Source organism: Phacochoerus africanus, chromosome 15, assembly GCF_016906955.1.
Source record: "Phacochoerus africanus isolate WHEZ1 chromosome 15, ROS_Pafr_v1, whole genome shotgun sequence".
Lineage (NCBI taxonomy): Eukaryota > Metazoa > Chordata > Mammalia > Artiodactyla > Suidae > Phacochoerus > Phacochoerus africanus.
This window is the reverse complement of record NC_062558.1, coordinates 99,664,313-99,683,797: the sequence shown is the minus strand read 5'-3', so window position 1 is coordinate 99,683,797 and position 19,485 is coordinate 99,664,313. Positions and strand designations below refer to the sequence as shown.

The 19,485-nt window shown below is 36.6% G+C and overlaps 1 protein-coding gene across 3 annotated transcripts in view; it reads left to right on the top strand.

Annotated features, from left to right (window-relative positions):
* Positions 1-19,111, top strand: part of ASAH2 (N-acylsphingosine amidohydrolase 2) — a 68,292-nt gene extending 49,181 nt beyond the window's left edge. For 2 of the 3 annotated variants that reach the window (XM_047761033.1, XM_047761032.1), the window contains 5 exons: positions 644-739; positions 2,783-2,929; positions 12,855-12,914; positions 16,443-16,531; positions 18,742-19,111. In XM_047761033.1, coding sequence (XP_047616989.1) covers positions 644-739; positions 2,783-2,929; positions 12,855-12,914; positions 16,443-16,531; positions 18,742-18,934 — 585 coding nt within the window. In that variant the 3' untranslated portion in view covers positions 18,935-19,111. Of the gene's footprint in view, positions 1-643; positions 740-2,782; positions 2,930-12,854; positions 12,915-16,442; positions 16,532-18,741 lie in introns of those variants that run through there. The other variant, XM_047761034.1, reaches the window with a different exon arrangement.
* The last annotated feature ends 374 nt before the right edge of the window (positions 19,112-19,485 follow it).

Sequence of the window (19,485 nt, the reverse complement as noted above, 5' to 3'; positions counted from 1 at the left end):
AAGGAGACAGAGGGCTCTAAGATAACTGCCAGATGATTCTGTCATGGGAGCCTGGAAGGATGGCCTTCACTGAGATGAAGAATGTTGCAGGGAAAAGCTGATATATTTGGAATGATGAATTTCATGTTAGATTTGATGAACTGGTTTTTCTGTGGAAAACTGAAGCCTTGGAGCTCAGGTAAAAGGAGATGCATTTGATTCTATTTTATAGTTCTATGATGGGTTAAATGTCCTTCTCTGGATAGTATCATCACCACCCAATTTATCCAGGAGTTACTAAGACTCATTTTTTCTCCCCCCCCCCCCCGCCGCTGTACTCCTTGGAGGGAAGCATTTATATTACAAGTAGTTAAAGTAGATGTAATCTCAGGATCTATTACCCTTGCTCAGATTAAATGGACTGACCGTCCAAATGGCACAAGCCAAGAGAATTTACTGCTTTTAACAAGTAGTTGATGGGAGCCATTTACTTTCGCTAGTAAATGGAAATGTCCCCCTGATCTTTGTCAGAACTAGTCTTGAACTGTGTCAGTTTGGATTATGTGAGATGTTTAATCATCACCCCTCACCTAAAATGCAACACTTCTGTAAATGGATCAAAATATATGGAATGGTGTGTGACTCAGCTCTGCCTCTCCTGCAGGCTCAGCGGTATGAGGCAGCTTCCACAATTTATGGACCACATACTTTGTCTGCTTACATCCAGCTTTTCAAAGTTCTTGCGAAGGCCATTGCCACGGTAATCAAAAATTGTATGTTTGTATGTCTCAGGGATGGGGACCTGCAGAGGGAAGCAAAAAAAGACCTTAGCTTTGAGTGTTCATTTTCTTTGAAAATCTTTATACTTAAAAATATTGTATCTGCAAGGTTTATCTAGAAAATGAACTGATTAAATAAATTCAGAATCAGTTAATTTTTTTCCCATACATATTATCTCACATTATACTCACAGTCACCATGAGTATCATTTTCCCCATTTTTCAGATGAGCAAATAAGTTCAGAGATGATAACTGATCAAGCTTACTGTAACTGGGAGTCAAACCAGTTTTTTTCTAATCTTGGCCAGTTTCTTTCCAGTTGCTTCAGGAATTGAGTGGATTATAAATTCTTAGATGCTGTATTATAAACATATCTGAAATTGGGATGTATTTTCTAATCAAAGGAATTTGACAATTATAATTAGTAGCATGTTTTTACTTTTCTTGTGGTTTAAAAGTAGTAGTTGTTATCATCAATAGAGCCTTAGATTTGATAAAGTACCACAGTATCTTGGAATGTACATACACATTGTATCTGCCTAAAATACGTACACCTAAACCAATTTACTTAAAGGAAATCCACTTGTGGAAATCTTCCCTTTGGAATATAGTTTATATATGAAGCTGCACTCTGGTGTTGGAGGATTAGTCAATAAAGAGGATAAAGACCTTAAGGTAATAAATAAATGGACCCCTATATAATCCCGCATAAGCCCCAATAAAGGCTGTGAGACAATGATGGAATAGCAAAGACAAGAAAGCCTTTTCAAAGAAAGAGCTTGGATATATTAAAGTGAAACAAATAAAACCTCTCTTTCGGTAGGCCAAAACAGTGCATATTGGTAATTTCATAACCCTCTACCTAATTAGTTATTGACTATGTGTTTGAAGTCTCAGTCCAGGTATTTACTTAGGATATATTTTAATTATCTGGTTATGGTTTTATCATAATTTTCTTTTTAATTTTAGGTGTGATGCGTTTTTTTCAAAGTAGAGCTATTTTTATTTTTCATCATAAAAGCTGTAACTACTTATAAAAATCTTCAGATTATACAGAAAAGTATAAACCTTTAATCCATCCCTAGAGATAACCACTGTTTACCTTTCATACAATTAGAGGTTTATAGTCCGTCCCATAGAAATAGAGTCATCAAGTTTTATAGTGATATTTAGAAAGAAAAGTGTGATTCATTTTGTGGAAATTTGTTTCACAACTTTATGGTTATGTATCTAAGACTATCTGTGTGATCTTGGGGGAAAAACACTGAGTATCTGCAAGCCTATTTTCCCATTTGCAAAATGGGAATGAGAACGAGTAGATTACATGGATGTTGTAAAGATTAAACATAGAAAGCAAGTATTAAAGTACATTAAATACCTATGAAGCGCCATTTAAAATTTGAAATTAGCATTTTGATGAGTCTATTAAAGGTGAATTTTGTGGAAAATATAGATTAAACCAGTCATGATGTAGGCTGATCTTAAGTTTTAAATTTAAAATATACTTATTATATCCTTTAATTAACATAGAGAAAGGTTTAGGAAAAAAACTTGATTTAATGACTTTGGGTAAGAGAGGCTCAACACTTTTTAAAAATTAAAATAATAATTTAATTGTGTGTCACGTTACAAAGGCTTATCGTGTGTTAGGCTCCTGGCCAAAGTAACATTATTAAAGGCTGTTCCAGAATCTAAACTCATGTGGCATGATTCCTAGTTTACACTCTGGGTTATACTGCCTAGGAGAGTGAAAGTGTTGCCTGTGATCAAAACTTTCTTTTAGTGACAAAAGTTTAAATTATGGACATTGGGCTCATGTTTCAGCAGAGTTCCCCTCACATTTTGTTACAGTTGTTAGCTCTTTTGGCGAGGGAGAGAAAAAGTAGGTGTGTGTGTGTTTGTGTGTGCACACGCACACATGTGTGCATGCTTTAATGAAAGCATTTTGGGGGGGTTGGTGTCTGGGGAGAGGGTCTTTGCCTCTACACTGTATGTTCCTCTAAGCAAATTCCCTCTATTGTAGGGCACTGTAGCCAACCTGAGCACAGGTCCAGAGCCTCCATTTTTCAAACAACTGATCAACACATTAATTCCTAATATTGTGGATAGAGCACCTACAGGCAAACATTTTGGGGATGTCCTGCAGCCAGCGAACCCTACATACAGAATGGTAAGACTCACACAGAGGTCCCGGGATCCTTTGGAAATCGGTGTTTGGAAATGGGGGGGAAGATATTGTTTAATGTCACCACCTGCCTCAAATCATGCCACAGACCAGCTGTTAGCAACAAAAATTTTGAAAATTGTTCTTATCTCTGCAGAGGCTCTGCAAACATGACAAAGAGGAAATGTTTATTTTTTCAGGTGGTAATTATGGAAAACTGAATTTCTAAAATTTAAATTATTCCTTTTCTTTTTAAAGGGATAGTCATGGAACCATTCATCTTAGCATAGAAAAAGTGTCTCTTAAATTAAGGATAGGGAAAACACAGAAATGAAGCTGTATTTCTACCTCTACTATTTTATATTGATCTCATGTCCTGCAACTTGGCTAAATCATTTATTAGTTCCAGTGGTATAGATTTTTTGGTATAGATTGCTTAGAAATTTCTATCTATGCTATACATAGATACCATCTGTGAATAAAAACAGATTTGCTTATTCTGGTTTGAATTTCTTTCCTGAATGCGTTTTATTTTTTTCCTTTTTGCATTGGTTAGAGTCTCCAAGGCAATGCTGAAAAGAAGTTGTAAGAATGGACATCTTGTCTTGTTTCTAATCTTAGGAGGAAAAGTATTCAGTCATTGGGTACAATGTTTTCTTTAGAATTTTTTTTGTGTGTGTCTTGTTTGGGCATATGGAGGTTCCCAGGCCAGGGGTCCAATTGGAACTGTAGCCACTGGCCTATGCCACAGCTACAGCAATGCCAGATCTGAGCCATGTCTGTGACCTACAGCACAGCTCACAGCCAGATCCTTAACCCACTGAGTGAGGCCAGGGATCAAACCTGCATCCTCATGGATGCTAGTCAGATTCCTTTCTGCTGAGCCATGATGGGAACTCCTTAAGAATTTTTGTAGATGCCCTTTATCATGTTGAAAAAGTTTCCTTCTATGTCTAGTTTATTGAGAGCTTTTATAAAGAAAGGATATTGAATTTTTTCAAATGCTTTCTGTGTCTATGGAGGTGATCATGTGGTTTTTGTTTTTTATTCTGTTAATAGGGTGTATTGCATTAGTTGATTTTCAGATATTAAATAAATACCCTTTAGTCATGGTGTATAACACATTTTACATGTTGTTAACTTGGTTTGCTGATATTTTTCTAAAGAGTTTTGTACTCATGTCCATGAGAGGCCTTTGTATTCTTCTTTTCTTGTGTTGTCTTTGTCTGCCCTTGGTATCAGGGGAACACTGGATTCAAAGAATGAGTAGGACATATTTCCTCTTGTATTTTCTGAAATTGTATGTAAAAGATTGGTGCTATTTCTTCTTTAAAAATTGGACCAGGTTTACCAGCAAAATCACTTGTATTTGGGCTTCTCTCTCTCTCTTTTTTTATTATAGTTGATTTATACTGTTGTGCCAATTTCTGCTGTACAGCACAGTGACCCAGTCATTGATGTATATACTCTTTTTCTCATACTATCTTCCATTATGTTCTATTTCAAGGGATTGGATACATGCTTTTCTTTGGGGAAAAATTTTTAATCACTAGTTCAGTTCTTTACTTGTTTTAGGCCTATTCAGATTTTCTATTTTTTCTTGAGTCTTTCTGCTCAAGAATTGCTTTTAGGAATTTTCTCATTTTATGTAATTGTCTAATGTGTTGGGATAAACTTGTTTACAGTATTCCCTTATAATTCTTTTAATTTCGGTAAGGTCGATAACGTTGTCCCCTTTTCTTCCTGATTTTGCTGACTTGCGGCTTCAAAGAGCCATCTAGCTTTTAGCTTCACCGATTTTATCTATTGTTTTTCTATTTCGTTGATTTTTGCTCTAGTGCTTAATTTCCTTCCTTATGCCTGCTGTAATTTTATTTTGCTCTTCTTCTCATTTCTTAATTAAGGTGGATGCTAAAGTTATTTTTATGTATTAGTATAATTTTAAAATTTCTCTCTCTCTCTTTTTTTTAAACTATGTATATTTTTAGCTATTTTCCTAGTAGTTATTTTAGGGACTTGAAAAAGAACTCTGCTTCTTCTCTCAGCATTCCACTCTGAATACTTGTGCTAGCCAGATGTGTGAAGGTTTCCCCCACCCAGTGATTCTCTAATTCTCTATGGACACCAATTTGATGTCCTATAGTCCCTTCAATTCTGATGCTATTTACATGGAGTTGGTACAGACCCCATAGGTTAAAGGCATTTCCCACAATACTGCATGCTCCCCCCATTCCCCATATACACATATTTCAGACACCAATGGAAAATCCAAGTTGTCACCTGTGCTTCTAATAGCCTGGCTATAAACTGGAGATTCACATGACCCCCTCCCCAGACTTAATAATTTTCTAGAACAGCTCACAGAATTTAGGAAAATAATTTATTTACTAGGCTAACAGAATATTATAACAAGATACAAGTTAGGAACAATCAATGGAAAAGATGCATAGGACAAGTTATGCGGGAAGGATTGCAGAATTCCCATGCCCTCTCCAGGATGCCACCTTCCCAGAATGTCCATGCATTCACCATCCTGGAAGCTCTCCAAACCTTGAACTTGAGGGATTTTTATGGAGGCATGATTGACTAAATCATTGGACATTGGTAGTTAACTCAACCTTCATTTCCTTCCTCCTCTGGAGATCAGAGGGTTGGAGTCGAAAGTTCTAACCTCTAGTCACATGGTTTGTTCCCCTGAGAACTAGCCCCCATCCTAAGGTTATCCTGCAGAGTCTAGCCACCAGTCATCTTATTAGCACACAAAAAGACACACCTTAGAGATTTCAGGGTTTTAGGAGCTGTGTGCCAGGAAATGGGGACATAACACAGGTAGATTATCTCTCTCTCTCTCTCTATCTATCTATCATTATGTCACAAGCCTGTAATGTGCATCTTAACTAATAACAGCCTACTTTAATATAATACCAACTTAATTCCAAAAAATATAAAAAAGATTTTTCCAATATATTTCTTCCTTTCCTATCTTTTATGATATTAAAATTATCACATATTGCATCTATATATAAATGTAATACAGAATTATAATTCTTGTTTTATACAATCTTATTTCTTTTAAAGACATTAAAAAGATATGAAAAAGCAAATTTACAGAATTTTTTATCTTCATATTTATCAGTTCTGGTGCTCTTTCTTTTTTAAGAATTTGAATTACCATCTAGGATGATTTTCTCTCAGCCTGAAGGATTTTTAGTATTTCTTATAAGATGGTTATGCTAACCACAAATTCTCTCAGCCCATGTTTATCTGGAGTAGATTTATTTTATTTTCAAAAAATAATTTTGCTGCATTCTTGATTGAAAACATTTTTCTTTTATCTCTTCAAATTTGTTATCTTCTTGCTACTTAGGTCCTTCACTTTCTAATGAAAAGTCAATTGTTAATTTTATTGTAGAAATGAGCCATTTTTCCCTTGCTGCTTTCAAGATTTTCTACCACCAGTGTGCTATAATATATCTAAATGTAAATAACTTTAGGTAATATTCATTGAATCTGGAATTTTTTTTGTTTTGTTTTGTTTTGTTGTGTTTTTTTAATTTAGGGCTGCACCTGCAGCATATGGAAGTTTTCAGGCTAGGGAGTGAACTGGAGCTGTAGCTGCAGGCCTACACCACAGCCACAGCAATGCCAGATCCAAGCCACATCGGCAATCTATACCACAGCTCACAGCAATGCTGGATCCTTAGCCCACTGAGTAAGGCCAGGGATTGAACTGGCAACCTCATGGATACTAGCTGGGTTTGTTACCACTGAGCCACAATGGGAACTCCAAAATCTGGGAATTTTTAAGCCATTATTTTTTCAAAATTTTTTTGTTATTTTCTACTTTTCTTCTAATTTGAGGTTTTCTGTGTTGTGAATGTCAATATATTTGATATTGTCCCGCATATTTCTGAGGCTGTTAATTTTACATCAATATATATATTTTTTACTCTATTTTTCAGATAGGATAATTTATATTGGTAAATTCTAGCTCACTTATCCTTTATTTTGCATCTAACATTTGCTATTAAGCCCCTCTAGTGAATTTTTTATTTCAGTTTTTAAGTTCAACTCTAGAGAAAATTCTCTTCACTGAAGTTCTCTGTTAAATCATTATCACTATCCTTTCCTTTAGTTCTTCCAAAATGATCTGTATAAGTTCTTAGAACATTTTTATAACAGCTGCTTTGAAGTCTTAGCTAAGTCCACATCTGGGGACATGAAGAGGCAGTTTTGATTGCTTTTTCCCCTTAGTATCTGTGATACTTTCTTGTACACGCATCTCACTTTTGTTGTAATTGTTCTTGGTTACTACATAGTTTTTGGTATATTGCAGCAACTCTGCTTTTTTTTTTTTTTTTAGGGCCACACCCATGGCATATGGAGGTTCCTAGGCTAGGGGTCAAATCAGATCTATAGCCGCTGGTCTACACCACAGCCACAGAAACATGGGATCTGAGCTGGGTCTGTGACCTACACCACAGTTCACAGCAATGCTGGATCCTTAACTCACTGAGTGAGGCCAGGGATTGAACCCACAACTTCATGGTTCCTAGTCGGATTAGTTTCCACTATTGCAGCAACTCTGGATTCTAGCTTTGTCTCCCTTCTCCAGAGTTTTTATTATTTTCTTTGATGTTTATTTAAAACTTGACTAATTAGTAAAGTCTGTCTCTCTTGCAATGTGTGGCTACTAATATTTTTGCTTAGTTTAAAAAAATTTTTAATTTTAAATTTGGCTCGTGTTCCTTCTGTAATTATAGAACTTAATGTTTAGCTGAATATTGGTCAAAATTTGTGCTTAGATGCCTCAAGGAATAAGGATTTCCATCTCTACTGATAGAAATGTGTGGTCTGGAGTATGCATTCAAACTTCAGACCATTTTTCAGTTTTCCCCAGATTTTCATTTCTCTTGGGCTCTCTTATATCTCCTCTGCACCTACACCCAGATTTCACTGACTAGGGATATATGAGTGACTTGGGCCTGCTCTATTCTTTTGTATGTAAGCTCACAGCTTCTGGTCAGTCTGAAATAGAAAAAGAGCTTATTAAGACCGTGATTATTATCTTACTTCCCCCAAAACTATTAAAGCACCAACGAGTTCACTACTCTAGCCACTATCCCTCCATATTTGCTTCCACTGGGATTACAACTTTAAATGGCTATGTTTTGAATCAAATGAATTCTTTTCTGCAGTGGCAGAGAAATTGTTGATTTCTCAGCCATCCCTACTCTGCTTGAGTAGGGAACTACAGTAACACAGAGGATGAGAATGGTCCTGATGGGAAGATCAAAGGCTTGTACTATACGTACCCTAAGTTTAGAAGTTTTCATGGACAAAGATTTTTCAGTTTTTGTTGCTATTTGAAGTGCTAAAGTGATTATTTTTGACAGTTTTGTCTATATATCTAGTTGCTTTTGAGGGAGAAGACATACTGACCTCCTCACTCAGAAGTGCCTGTTGTAGACCACTCCCGTTTGAAGTGGCATGTTTTATCTGTAGGGGGGTTGTCTCTCCTTATTAACATGAGTGTGAGTGAATAGGACATTGTGACCATGGGGAAAAAATGAAGGACAAGAACACTTTTAAGGATTAGGACATTTTGGCTAACCAGATACCAGACATAAATTTTATTTTTCAGATGAACTGTGATATTGGCTTCAGGGATGATTGCTCTTTATGAAGGATTTAGTGATTTTTGAAGAAAATTCTAATTGATTGCTGTTGTTGAAACATTTTGCTAAGCATTGGTAAGATGGGATAATTTGGTAATCTCACTGGTAAAAATGAAGAAAAGGAAAAAAAAATAAACTGATGATAGTCATTCAGGGAATTTAACAGTGAAGTAAATAATTGAGCAACATATCTCTGTTTAGAGAGACATCATCAATTCTGAATCCATGGGATATTTTTATTAAAAATATTTTTAATGTGAACTGAGTCTTGGAGAATGAGTAGGAATTTGCAAGCCCATTAGGACCTATTACCATCTGTAGGTGTATAGACTATGAAAGACTTAAGGTGGAACAGCAGGTGGGAACTTACTTGTAAAATGTCTTCTGTACCATGGTAAGTCATAGGAAGATTGTTTGTTTGTTAGTAAAATAATATTTTTATTGATGTACAGTTGACATGCAATAAACTACATATTTAAATTGTACAATTCGGTAAGTTTTGATTATTAAGGCCATTTATTTTTTCTTGAGTGATCTTTAGTAGTTTCTATATCTCAAATAATTTGTCCCTTTCATTTTACCTAAGTTATTTGAATTTGTGGGCAGGAAGGCATTGGCAGTTTTTCCTTATTATCTTTTAAATATCTATGGAATCTGTATTGATGTCACTGTTTTCTTCCTGGAACTGATAATTTATGCCTTCGGGTTTTTGTTTTTTTTTTCTTTTTCTTTGAGCATTCTGACAATTGGTGTTATTCCATTTATCTGGTCTTTGTGCTCTTGCCACACATTTTACTTTTTTTTTTTTTTTTTTTTTTGTCTTTTTGCTATTTCTTTGGGCCGCTCCCGAAGTATATGGAGGTTCCCAGGCTAGGGGTCGAATCGAAGCTGTAGCTGCTGGCCTACACCAGAGCCACAGCAACACGGGATCCGAGCCGCGTCTGCAACCTACATCACAGCTCACGGCAACGCCAGATCGTTAACCCACTGATCGAGGCCAGGGACCGAACCCGAAACCTCATGGTTCCTAGTCGGATTCGTTAACCACTGCGCCACGACGGAAACTCCACATTTTACTTTTACATAATTTATGGATCCCACCATTGATCTTTTTTTACTTTAAATAGTAGATTGTTTTTAAAAGAGATTTAAATAATAAGAATGTATTTATTCATACATTAGCAATTTCTAGGGCCCTTCACTTCTTTTTGTAGGTCAAAATTTCTATCTATTGTCATTTTCTGTTTGCTCCAAGGACTTCCTTTAATCTTTTTTCCTTCTTTTATACATTTAAAAAGTGTTTATTTTACTTCCTTTTTTAAAGAATATTTTTACTATTTATGGAATTCTTAGCTGTTTTTGTCTTTTAGGATCTTAAGATGTTTCTCTATTTTCTTCTGGTTTGCCTTGTTTTTAATGAAGAAAATTTGCTGTCATCCTTATATATGTTCTTCTCTGTGTAATGTGTCTTTTTTCCCCTCTTACTGCTTTTAGAATTTTTATCTTTATTTCTAGTTTCAAGCAATTTAATTTTAAGGCTCCCCAATGTCATTTTCTTTATGTTCCTTGTGCTTAGGGTTCATTGAACATCTTGAATTTGTGGCCTTATAATTTTAGCAAATTTGGAAAAAAATTTGGCCCTTATTTGTTCATTATTTTGTCTGCATTTCTTCCTCTTTTCTATATTTTTGGAACTCCAATTACCCATATATTAGCAGCTTGAGGTTTTTTTCACAGCTCACTGCTGCTACATTCATTTTTCTCAGTCTTTTCCCTCTTCTTCTTAATTTTGTATGGTTTTTATTCCTATGACTTCAAATTGAGTAATATTCTTCTGCAACATCTAATTTGATAATTCCATCTAATGTATTTTCTTTATAGATCCTGTAGTTTTCATCTCTAGAGGTTTGGATTAGGTCTTTTTTTTTTTTTAAATAAAAATCTTCCACATGTCTACTTGTAATGTTCACTTTTTCTGCTAGCTTTTTGAACATACAGAATAGTTCTAAGAACTATTTCCGTGACCTTGTCTATTAATTCTATCACCTAATTCGTTCATGGGTCACTTTCGATTGGGAGTTTTCTCACTATGAGAAGTGCTTTTCTTTCCTTTGTACACCTGATAATTTAGATGTCAGACATCACTAATTTTATTTGGTTAGATGCTAGATGTTTTTCTTTTCCCATAAATATTTTTGAGCTCTGTTTCATGGTGTTGTTAAGTTACTTGGAAAGAGATTGATCTTTTGGAGTCTTAGTGAACTCTTATGCAGGACCAGAGCCACTTTCATTCTTGGGAAAATCACTCTACTATACACTTGAGGAAGAACTGTTTTGAATTATGAGGTTTCCCATTCTGGCTGGTGGGAACAGGAACGTTTCATAATTCTCTATGAACCTGAGATTTTCTCTCTAATTCTCCCCTTCCTTCCTTCCTTTCTTTCTTTTCCTTCTTTTCTTTCTTTTCTTTTCTTTGTTTGTCTTTTTAGGGCTGCATCTGCGGCATATGGAAGTTCCTAGGCTAGGGGTCAAATTGGAGCTATAACCACTGGCCTATGCCACAGCCACAGCAACTCGGGATCTGCGCCTCATCTGCTGACCTACACCACAGCTCACACCAACACCAGATCCTTAACCAACTGAGTGAGGCCGGAGATTGATCCTGCCTCCTTATAGATTCTAGTCAAATTTGTTTTTGCTGAGCCATTGTGGAAACTCCTCTCTCTAATACTTTACAACAATTATTTTCCTAACTTCAGGTAGTTCCCTTATTGCATATGAGTTGAAGGGAGTCTTCTGCAAATCTCCAGAGTTCTCTTTCTCTGTAACTTTTCTCTCCACAGTTCTTTCTTTTCTGTTGCTCTACTCTGTGAACTTAGGACTATTTGGTCTTCCTGGACCTCCACATTTATACCCAACTTATGTGGCTTTGCTTGAATTATGAATCCTTGTGCTGTGGACTGAAACTCTCTGAAGGTATTAAGCTGGGACAATTGTAGGGCTCATCTTTTTCATTTCCTGTGACTCAAGGATCACTGTTTCCATGCCTATTGTCTTTAAAACCATTCTTTTTTGATATTTCCTCTTAAAATTTTATTGGGACAAGATGGGATATAAATATTCAAACAAAGAAACAATCAAACAATACAATTTTAAGTTCAGTTGATGATAGCAAATTGGTACAGCCACAATGAAAAACAGCATGAATATTCCTCAAAAACTTAAAAGCAAAACCACCACAATTCAGCAATACTACTTTGGGGCACACAATCCAGGGACATGAAATGAGTATCTCAAAAAAAATATACACATCCATGTTCATTTCAGCACCATTTGCAACAGCCAAGACAGGCAAACAACATAAGTGTCCACAGACCCAGGTGACTGGACAAGGAAAACCCAGTGTATGGCCACACACACACACACACACACACACACACACACACGCACACGCACACACACACTCTCACACATAGAACTAAAACAATTCTTTAATACATATTTGTCCAGTTTTTTCAGTTGTTTCAAGTGGGAAGGTAGACGCACACTCTGTTAATCCATCTTGTATCTTTTACATGTAAATGTTAGTGTGTGTATATATCATCCATGGAAGGTTTCAGCTGTTCTTATTTAATTCAGTCCATCTCCTGAATATTTGTGAGAGGGAGGTGGATGGAAATATTGAAGACCAAAGAAGCCATTTTAATGTGCTATTTCCAATCTGAACTATATCTTTAAATAGTCATTATAGCTGAATCTAACAAAATCAAATTCACTGACCAAAAACTCTGAAGTAATTTGTTGGCAAAAACTCAGGTGTCCAGTATTACAAGGGTATTTTCTCTAATAGTCTCAGAAGATAACTCATTTGATTAAATGGACTAGAACTCTACAGGTACCCAGACTCCTAGAACATTTCATGAATAATGGTCCAACTAGGAGCATGGCGAAAATACTTTTTTTTTTTTTTGTCTTTTAGGACCACACCCATGGCATATGGACATTCCCAGGCTAGGGATGAATTGGAGTTGCAGCTGCTGGCCTATGCCACAGCCACAGCATTGCGGGATCTGAGCCGTGTCTGAACTACACCACAGCTCATGGCAGTGCCAGATCCCTGACCTATGGAGCAGGGCCAGGGATTGAACACGCATCCTCATGGGTACCAGTCAGATTTGTTTCCACTGTGCCACAACAGTAACTCTGCCAAAAATGCTTTTATTAGAACTCATAAAACAAGATTTTATTTTCAGGGAGAAGTTGTTGAAGTTGTATTTGTAGGTGCTAACCCGAAGAATTCAGCAGAAATCCTGGTAAGCACCAATTATTCTTTTTACAAATTTAGCCTTTTTAGCCTTTTATTCACTTGAGTATCCCTATGGAGGTTAACAACATAAAGATAAAATGGTCCAGCCTGCTTTTCGTCTTATTTTGTGGGTATGAGAAAATTTTCAGTGGGAACAGTTAACATAGAGTTGAGTCTGGTCAGAAGGCCCACAGGAAACATTTAACTGGGCTCTACTTAGGACCGTGTATAACACAATGCATAGAGAATGGCATTGTCCCTTGAGGTGATAAAGATTTGAATACAATCCCATTTATGTATTCCAATTTTAAAACGCTACTGAATGTGGTAAAATAATCAAAGGGCATGAGTGACGTGTATTTTCAGCTCCATCCGACCCCTCTTTGGCTCCTCTCCTCCTTTCTCCAGGACTTGTCATGCTGGTCCTGCCTCTACTCTTGTGGAATGATCATAGATCCCAGGATGGATGCTCTGCTGGCTTGGAGCCCTAGCCCCTGAGCGTTACTCTTTCTTGCCCTGGCCATTTCCCTACTCTCTGCTGCTGGCGCTGATAGCATGTTTATTGGTTAATCTTGAAAAATGACATAAGAAATATACATCCCTTGTAAAAACAGATAGTATAGAAGTGCTTAAAATAGAATGTGAAAGTACTTCTCTTTTCATAAAAATTTTCGGAAGTAATCATTGTTTGTTTTTGTTGTGTTTGTTTGCTTGCTTTGCTTTTTAGGGCTGCACCCATGGCATATGGAGGTTCCCAGCCTAGGGGTGGAATCCAAGCTGTAGCTGCCAGCCTACGCCACAGCCACATCAATGCAGGATCTGAGCCACATCTGCAGCCTACACTACAGCTCACAGCAACGCTGAATCCTTAACCCACTGAGCGAGGCCAGGGATCAAACCTGCAATCTCATGGTTACTAGTCAGATTCGTTTCTGCTGAGCCATAAGGGGAACTCCAGAAGTAATCACTGTTAACAGTTTGTTGCATATCATCTCATACTTTTTTTGGTCATATATGTGTGTGTATATGACAAAATATATATGACATATAATATGTCTATATAGATATATATGTTGAAGTATATGTAAGATACCTATGATTAAACAAAATAATTTTATTCCTAACTCCCTTGGAATGTTCTTATAACTATACAAGCAATAACTAGACACAGTCTAGTTGTAAAACTTCGAACAACAAAGAAGTATATAGAGGAAAAAGAAAGTGGGTCTATTAAAGTGATTTCAAGGTCAGATTTTTCACTCTGTCAGAGAATGCATTCTTCCCAGAGCCCCATTGTCACTTATAATCCAAAATACCTTCCTTCCAAATGGGCCTTCCTATTTCTGTTCATTAAAATATGATTATCACTGATAAAAATCGGGGCAATATGACATTGTCAAATATAATATTGGGGAAACATTTTCTACTGCTTGGGTAGTCATCATGCACCTGTTTGAAATAATTTCTCTAGACAGTTAAGCATGCCAGAATATTTACATGTTTACAACATTATTTTCTAAAGATATTAAAGTGTTGAGCAAGACTGTAGGATTAGCCGTCGTTTGACTTCCTCAGGGTGGAGAATTACCATCATTGTTATTGCCATGGGAGAAACAGTGGACTAAAATGCTTAAAGTGTTATAATGATACAATTCATTTCTAAGAATGTCTTGGGACTTGGCATAAAAAATTTCTAGTATGTTTTATGATTCATAATCATCACATCCTCACCACTATTGATTAAATGCTTACTATTTGCAGGTACTGGGCTAAGGGCTTTACATACATAATCATGTGACTTTAATTTAATCCTCCCTATTACCCAGTGAGTTATGTTTTATTGTCTCTGTTTTATAGATAAACAAACTGAGGTCCTGAGAGATTAAGTTACTTGTATTAACTAACTGTATTTCTGGAAGAGATAAAGGTCGGGGGGGAGGACAGTTACATAGTTCGCACATTTAGCATCCCAGCCTTTTTCTCTGATCTGTCATTGAGATTGATACACTAGAACCTACCTTCTATCCTAGTGCATTGAAGGCCTGCCCCAGTGTAACTCTGTCCTAAATGGCCACAAACAGTTCTCTTTGCAAGTCACTATGGTTATGAAGATTTCTTTATTGAGTATAATCCATCATTTGAGTAATTAAAGAAGAGAAAAATAATCTCATCGCCCAGCTATACATGAGTGTTCTGTTCAGCTAGAGCTCGTTTAAACACCTGTAAATGACAGGTGTTAAGGGCTGTGATGGATAAAGGTGAATTAGACACAAGTCCTGTCCTTAAGTGCCATAGTCTAAATATTTTTAAGGAAAATTGGATATTTATGGCCCTTGTATCTTTTAATTTGTCATATTATTTAAATCTGTGCTTTATTTTAAGCTGAATTCTTGGTTTAAAACAAATTACTATAAACCAATGTGGAAAATTTTATTTCCACTGGGAAAATAAATTCTGTTTATGATGTGGTTTCTAGCAATCCATTATGACAAAAATATAAGGGTTGCTTTTAGCACCCCAGGAGTAGGAAGATTTATGCATCCTTTTCCATTCTTTCACTTGAGCAGATATATTTACTAATAATTTATTTACCTGGAACTGGAAAGATAAGGAAACTCTCCAGTCTTCCCTCCTAAATCATGAAGTGACTAGAAAAAGTCTTGGAATATTGATCGATAAACATATCATGAAAAGGCTCCCCAAGCTAAAGCCAATGAAATATGGCATATATCAAACAGAAATAAGTGTTTATGACCTACAAAAAGAAAACCTGTGCAATAATTTTATCATAGCTTTATTATCAATAGCCCCAAATGGAAAAAAAAAAAAACCCATGTCCATCAATAATAGAATAAATAAGTAAATTGTGATATGGTCAATGGGATATTATGTGACAATAAAAAAACTATTATGCTTAAAAGATGAAAAAAGCCAGAAACAAAATTACATATTGTATGATACTATTTATGTGACATTCAAGAAGAGGCAAAACTAACATAGGAGAATATAGAATTTCAGTGTCTTCATAGGAAGGGTGTTTTCTTTGAGAAAAGATGGGAAAACTTTCTCGAGTGCTCTATATTTCAAAACATTGATTTTGATAGTACACATAAAAATTCATCAGGCTGAACACTGAAAGTTTGCGCTTTTGAATGTAAGTTAACCCTCCATAAAAACAATGCCACTTTTAAAAAATGTCTTGGAAAGGTTGACTTATGCCTTTGCTAAATCTCAAGTTTTATTTCACTTTTTTTTGTCCTAATTTCTGAATTTTGCTATTAACTTTAAAATTATCCTTCATTCAGTTTTCTAAAGAAAAGTCATGGTTTTTAATAGACCATGGTTAATTAACATTCTGAAGGCATTGCATAGAATGTTAAGAAGAACACCTAAGAATATGGATACAATTCTAATACATATCACACCAGCCTTTGGGAAGTAAGCATTTGGTCAACAAGGAGTGTATGGAGTACGTACAGACAGGTTTCTTCTGTGACTGTGCAGTGTCTGATCAGTTATATTAATTGTACTGCAGACCCACCAGACCTTCCTCACTGTGGAGAAATATGAGGCCACTTCAGCAACATGGCAGATGGTGCACAATGATGCCTCCTGGGAGACTCGGTGAGCATGTGTATTGAATACTCTGTCTTTCAAACCCTGGAAAGAGTTGGCTAGTAGTGCAGAAAAGAAAAATGGGAAGACTGGTTCAGTACATGTTATTAATGATACATCAAATTCCCAAGAGGTCTTCTGACCACATGTAGTTGATTTATTAGATTTCATTTTCATCGAACTTTTCTATCAAACAGTGTAGTGGGTGCTTCTATAAGATTAGGGCCTAATGAGGTTATGACCTCCCTTATAAACATCTGTTAGTTTTGTCTTTTTCCATGGTCACAGACATTACCCCTAAAAGCTGGCTAGCCTTCCTGCAGAGTGGTTGAAAGCAGGTCTGCATGAAGGTGTTGAGATGGCTCTGTAGAGTCTGACTTTCCTTCTGGGAAAATAATGAGTCTATACCTAACATGTGTTGCTTATTTGTATATGGTCAATGATTCTTCATTTCCATTACTAAAACATAAGAAGCTTGGGTGTTTAATTCTTCCTGACCCAAGTAAGGAAGGACTATGCTTGTGGAGTTCCCTCAGAGAAATATAGCTCTGTGCCTTTTGTGATCACATACCTAAACTATACAGGTAATTTGAAAATTTGAAAGTATATCTGGGGAGTTCCCGTCATGGCACAGTGGTTAAAGAATCCGACTAGGAACCATGAGGTTGCGGGTTTGATTCCTGGCTTTGCTCAGTGGGTTAAGGATCTGGCATTGTTGTGAGCTGTGGTGTAGGTTGCAGACGTGGCTTGGATCCCACGTTGCTGTGGCTCTGGCATAGGCTGGTGGCTGCAGCTCTGATTTCACCCCTAGCCTGGGAACCTCCATATGCCACAGGAGTGACCCGAGAAATGGCAAAAAGACAAAAAAAAAGTATATCTGAAATAAAATATATCTGTACATTTCACACCACAGGATGGTAGCATGAAAATGGGCACATTTTTGGCAATTTGTGTCTAATTCAAATCACCCCAAACTAAGTGATTATTTATATGTTGGTTTTGTTCCCATGGTTAACTGAACATAGAGATTCGACCACATTGTGGCCCATTTGATAGCCATACAAAAATATGGGCATATTTTTTCCTCTGATCTTTAGGACTCTAGGGTGTAAGTAATCTTTAAAAAAGTAATACGTACATATTTATCGTAAAAATAAGGTCATGCTGATCATTAAAAAAGGACGATGTATTTTCAAAAGCCCATGATTGTAGTAGCAGTCAACACCGAGGATATCTATGGGCTTCAGCCTTGTTTGTCAGCAGCAGTATCAGCAAGTATTTATTGAAAGCGGTGGGCCTGTCACTGTGGAAACATGTAGAGTGCTGAGCACACCCTTCCTGCCCAAACCCTTCCACACCAATTCGTAATTGAGGATATCAGTCAGTTAACCCATTGTATCTCACTGTATCTAGAAGAGTAGCTCAACCTCCTTCCAACATCTATAAGGACCAATGTAGATCTGATTCCAGTTGTTCAATCATCTCAGCCACTCTTTACAGTACACTCTGTCCTGATCCTACTCACCTGCCTTCTGTTCCTTGGCTGCTTCAAGTTCATTTCCGCTTCAGATAAGTTCACATTCTCTGTTCCTTCTTCCTAGAATGTCTTTCCATTTAAATGACATCTCCGTAGGGCTGCTTCTGTCTTATTTTCTTCATTTCACTTAATCACTTTTAAAATTATTTTTTGGTTTACTTGATTATTGCTTTTTTCCTACCCTTGCCCTAGTAGAACATAAGCTCCATGAAACATTGGACCATGTCTTTCTCGCTCTTTACTGTATTCTCGGAACCTCTAGCATAAAGTCTGGCACATGAGCCCATTAAATAAATATTTTGAACAAATGAATCTAGATGCAAAAAGAAGTGTCAAGTTGAAGCAGAGGATGGCAAGGGCTAAAAGGATGCTCTAGCAGTTCTAAAGTAGAAGACATCCTATATTCTGAATATCAGGTAAGACTACCTGGGATGGGTAGAATTTAGGAAGTTAGAAAGGTAGAACAAGGAAAGATATTTCTACAAATGGCTGTTTCTTAGAGGTCTGCTTCTGAAAAGTATCCCCATTTTGTTCATTGCTATACTCTCAAGATCTAGAATAGTGCCTTGCTTATGGTAGGCATGCCCTTCCTACTCATTTAATGAGTAATCATACATTTTTCTAGTCATGCATTTTTAAGAGTAAAATTGGGTTTGCTTGTTTGTTTGCTTCCTACCTACAGTTTCTATTGGCACAAGGGATTGCTGGGCTATAGCAATACAACGATACAATGGCACATTCCAGATAGTGCCCAGCCTGGAATCTACAGAATAAGATACTTTGGACACAGCCGGAAGCAGGACTTACTCAAGGCCGCTGTCATAGTTTCATTTGAAAGCACCTCCTCCACTTTTGAAGTTGTAACTGCTTTGTGAAAAGTTGGCCAATCATTTAATGAGCAGCTGTACTCTGTATGATTTATATGACTGATTTCATGCGAAGGTAACCTATTATGATAACTTCAATAATTGTCCTTGTTTGGGGACAGATCCTTTACTGCTAATGGGACAGGTAGGTGTGTGTGTGAGAGAGAGAAAGAGAGAGAGAGTGCAAGAGGGATGGAGAGAGGGAGGGAGATGTGTGTCCCATTTACTTGCTCTAGTAGCTTTTACCTCATGGTCTGCTTACTAAAGCATGATTTCCCTTGAGGCCCTGCGGCTATTTAAAGAGACAGTTCCCCTCAATATGAAACCTCTGAAATGTTGTAAGAGTGGTTGAAAATGTATGAACAATATTTAAAGTATTTATTTATAGAGTTATGGAATGTTAGCACTGAAAATTGTAAAGAGGTCATCTAGTTTGAGCCTTCATTTTGCAGATGGAAGAAAGGGAGTAATTACAGATTTAAGACTCGTGTAAGTCACATTTAAAAAGTATTATATACACACTGACCATAATGGTAGAAGCCCATTAGAGAAAATTACTA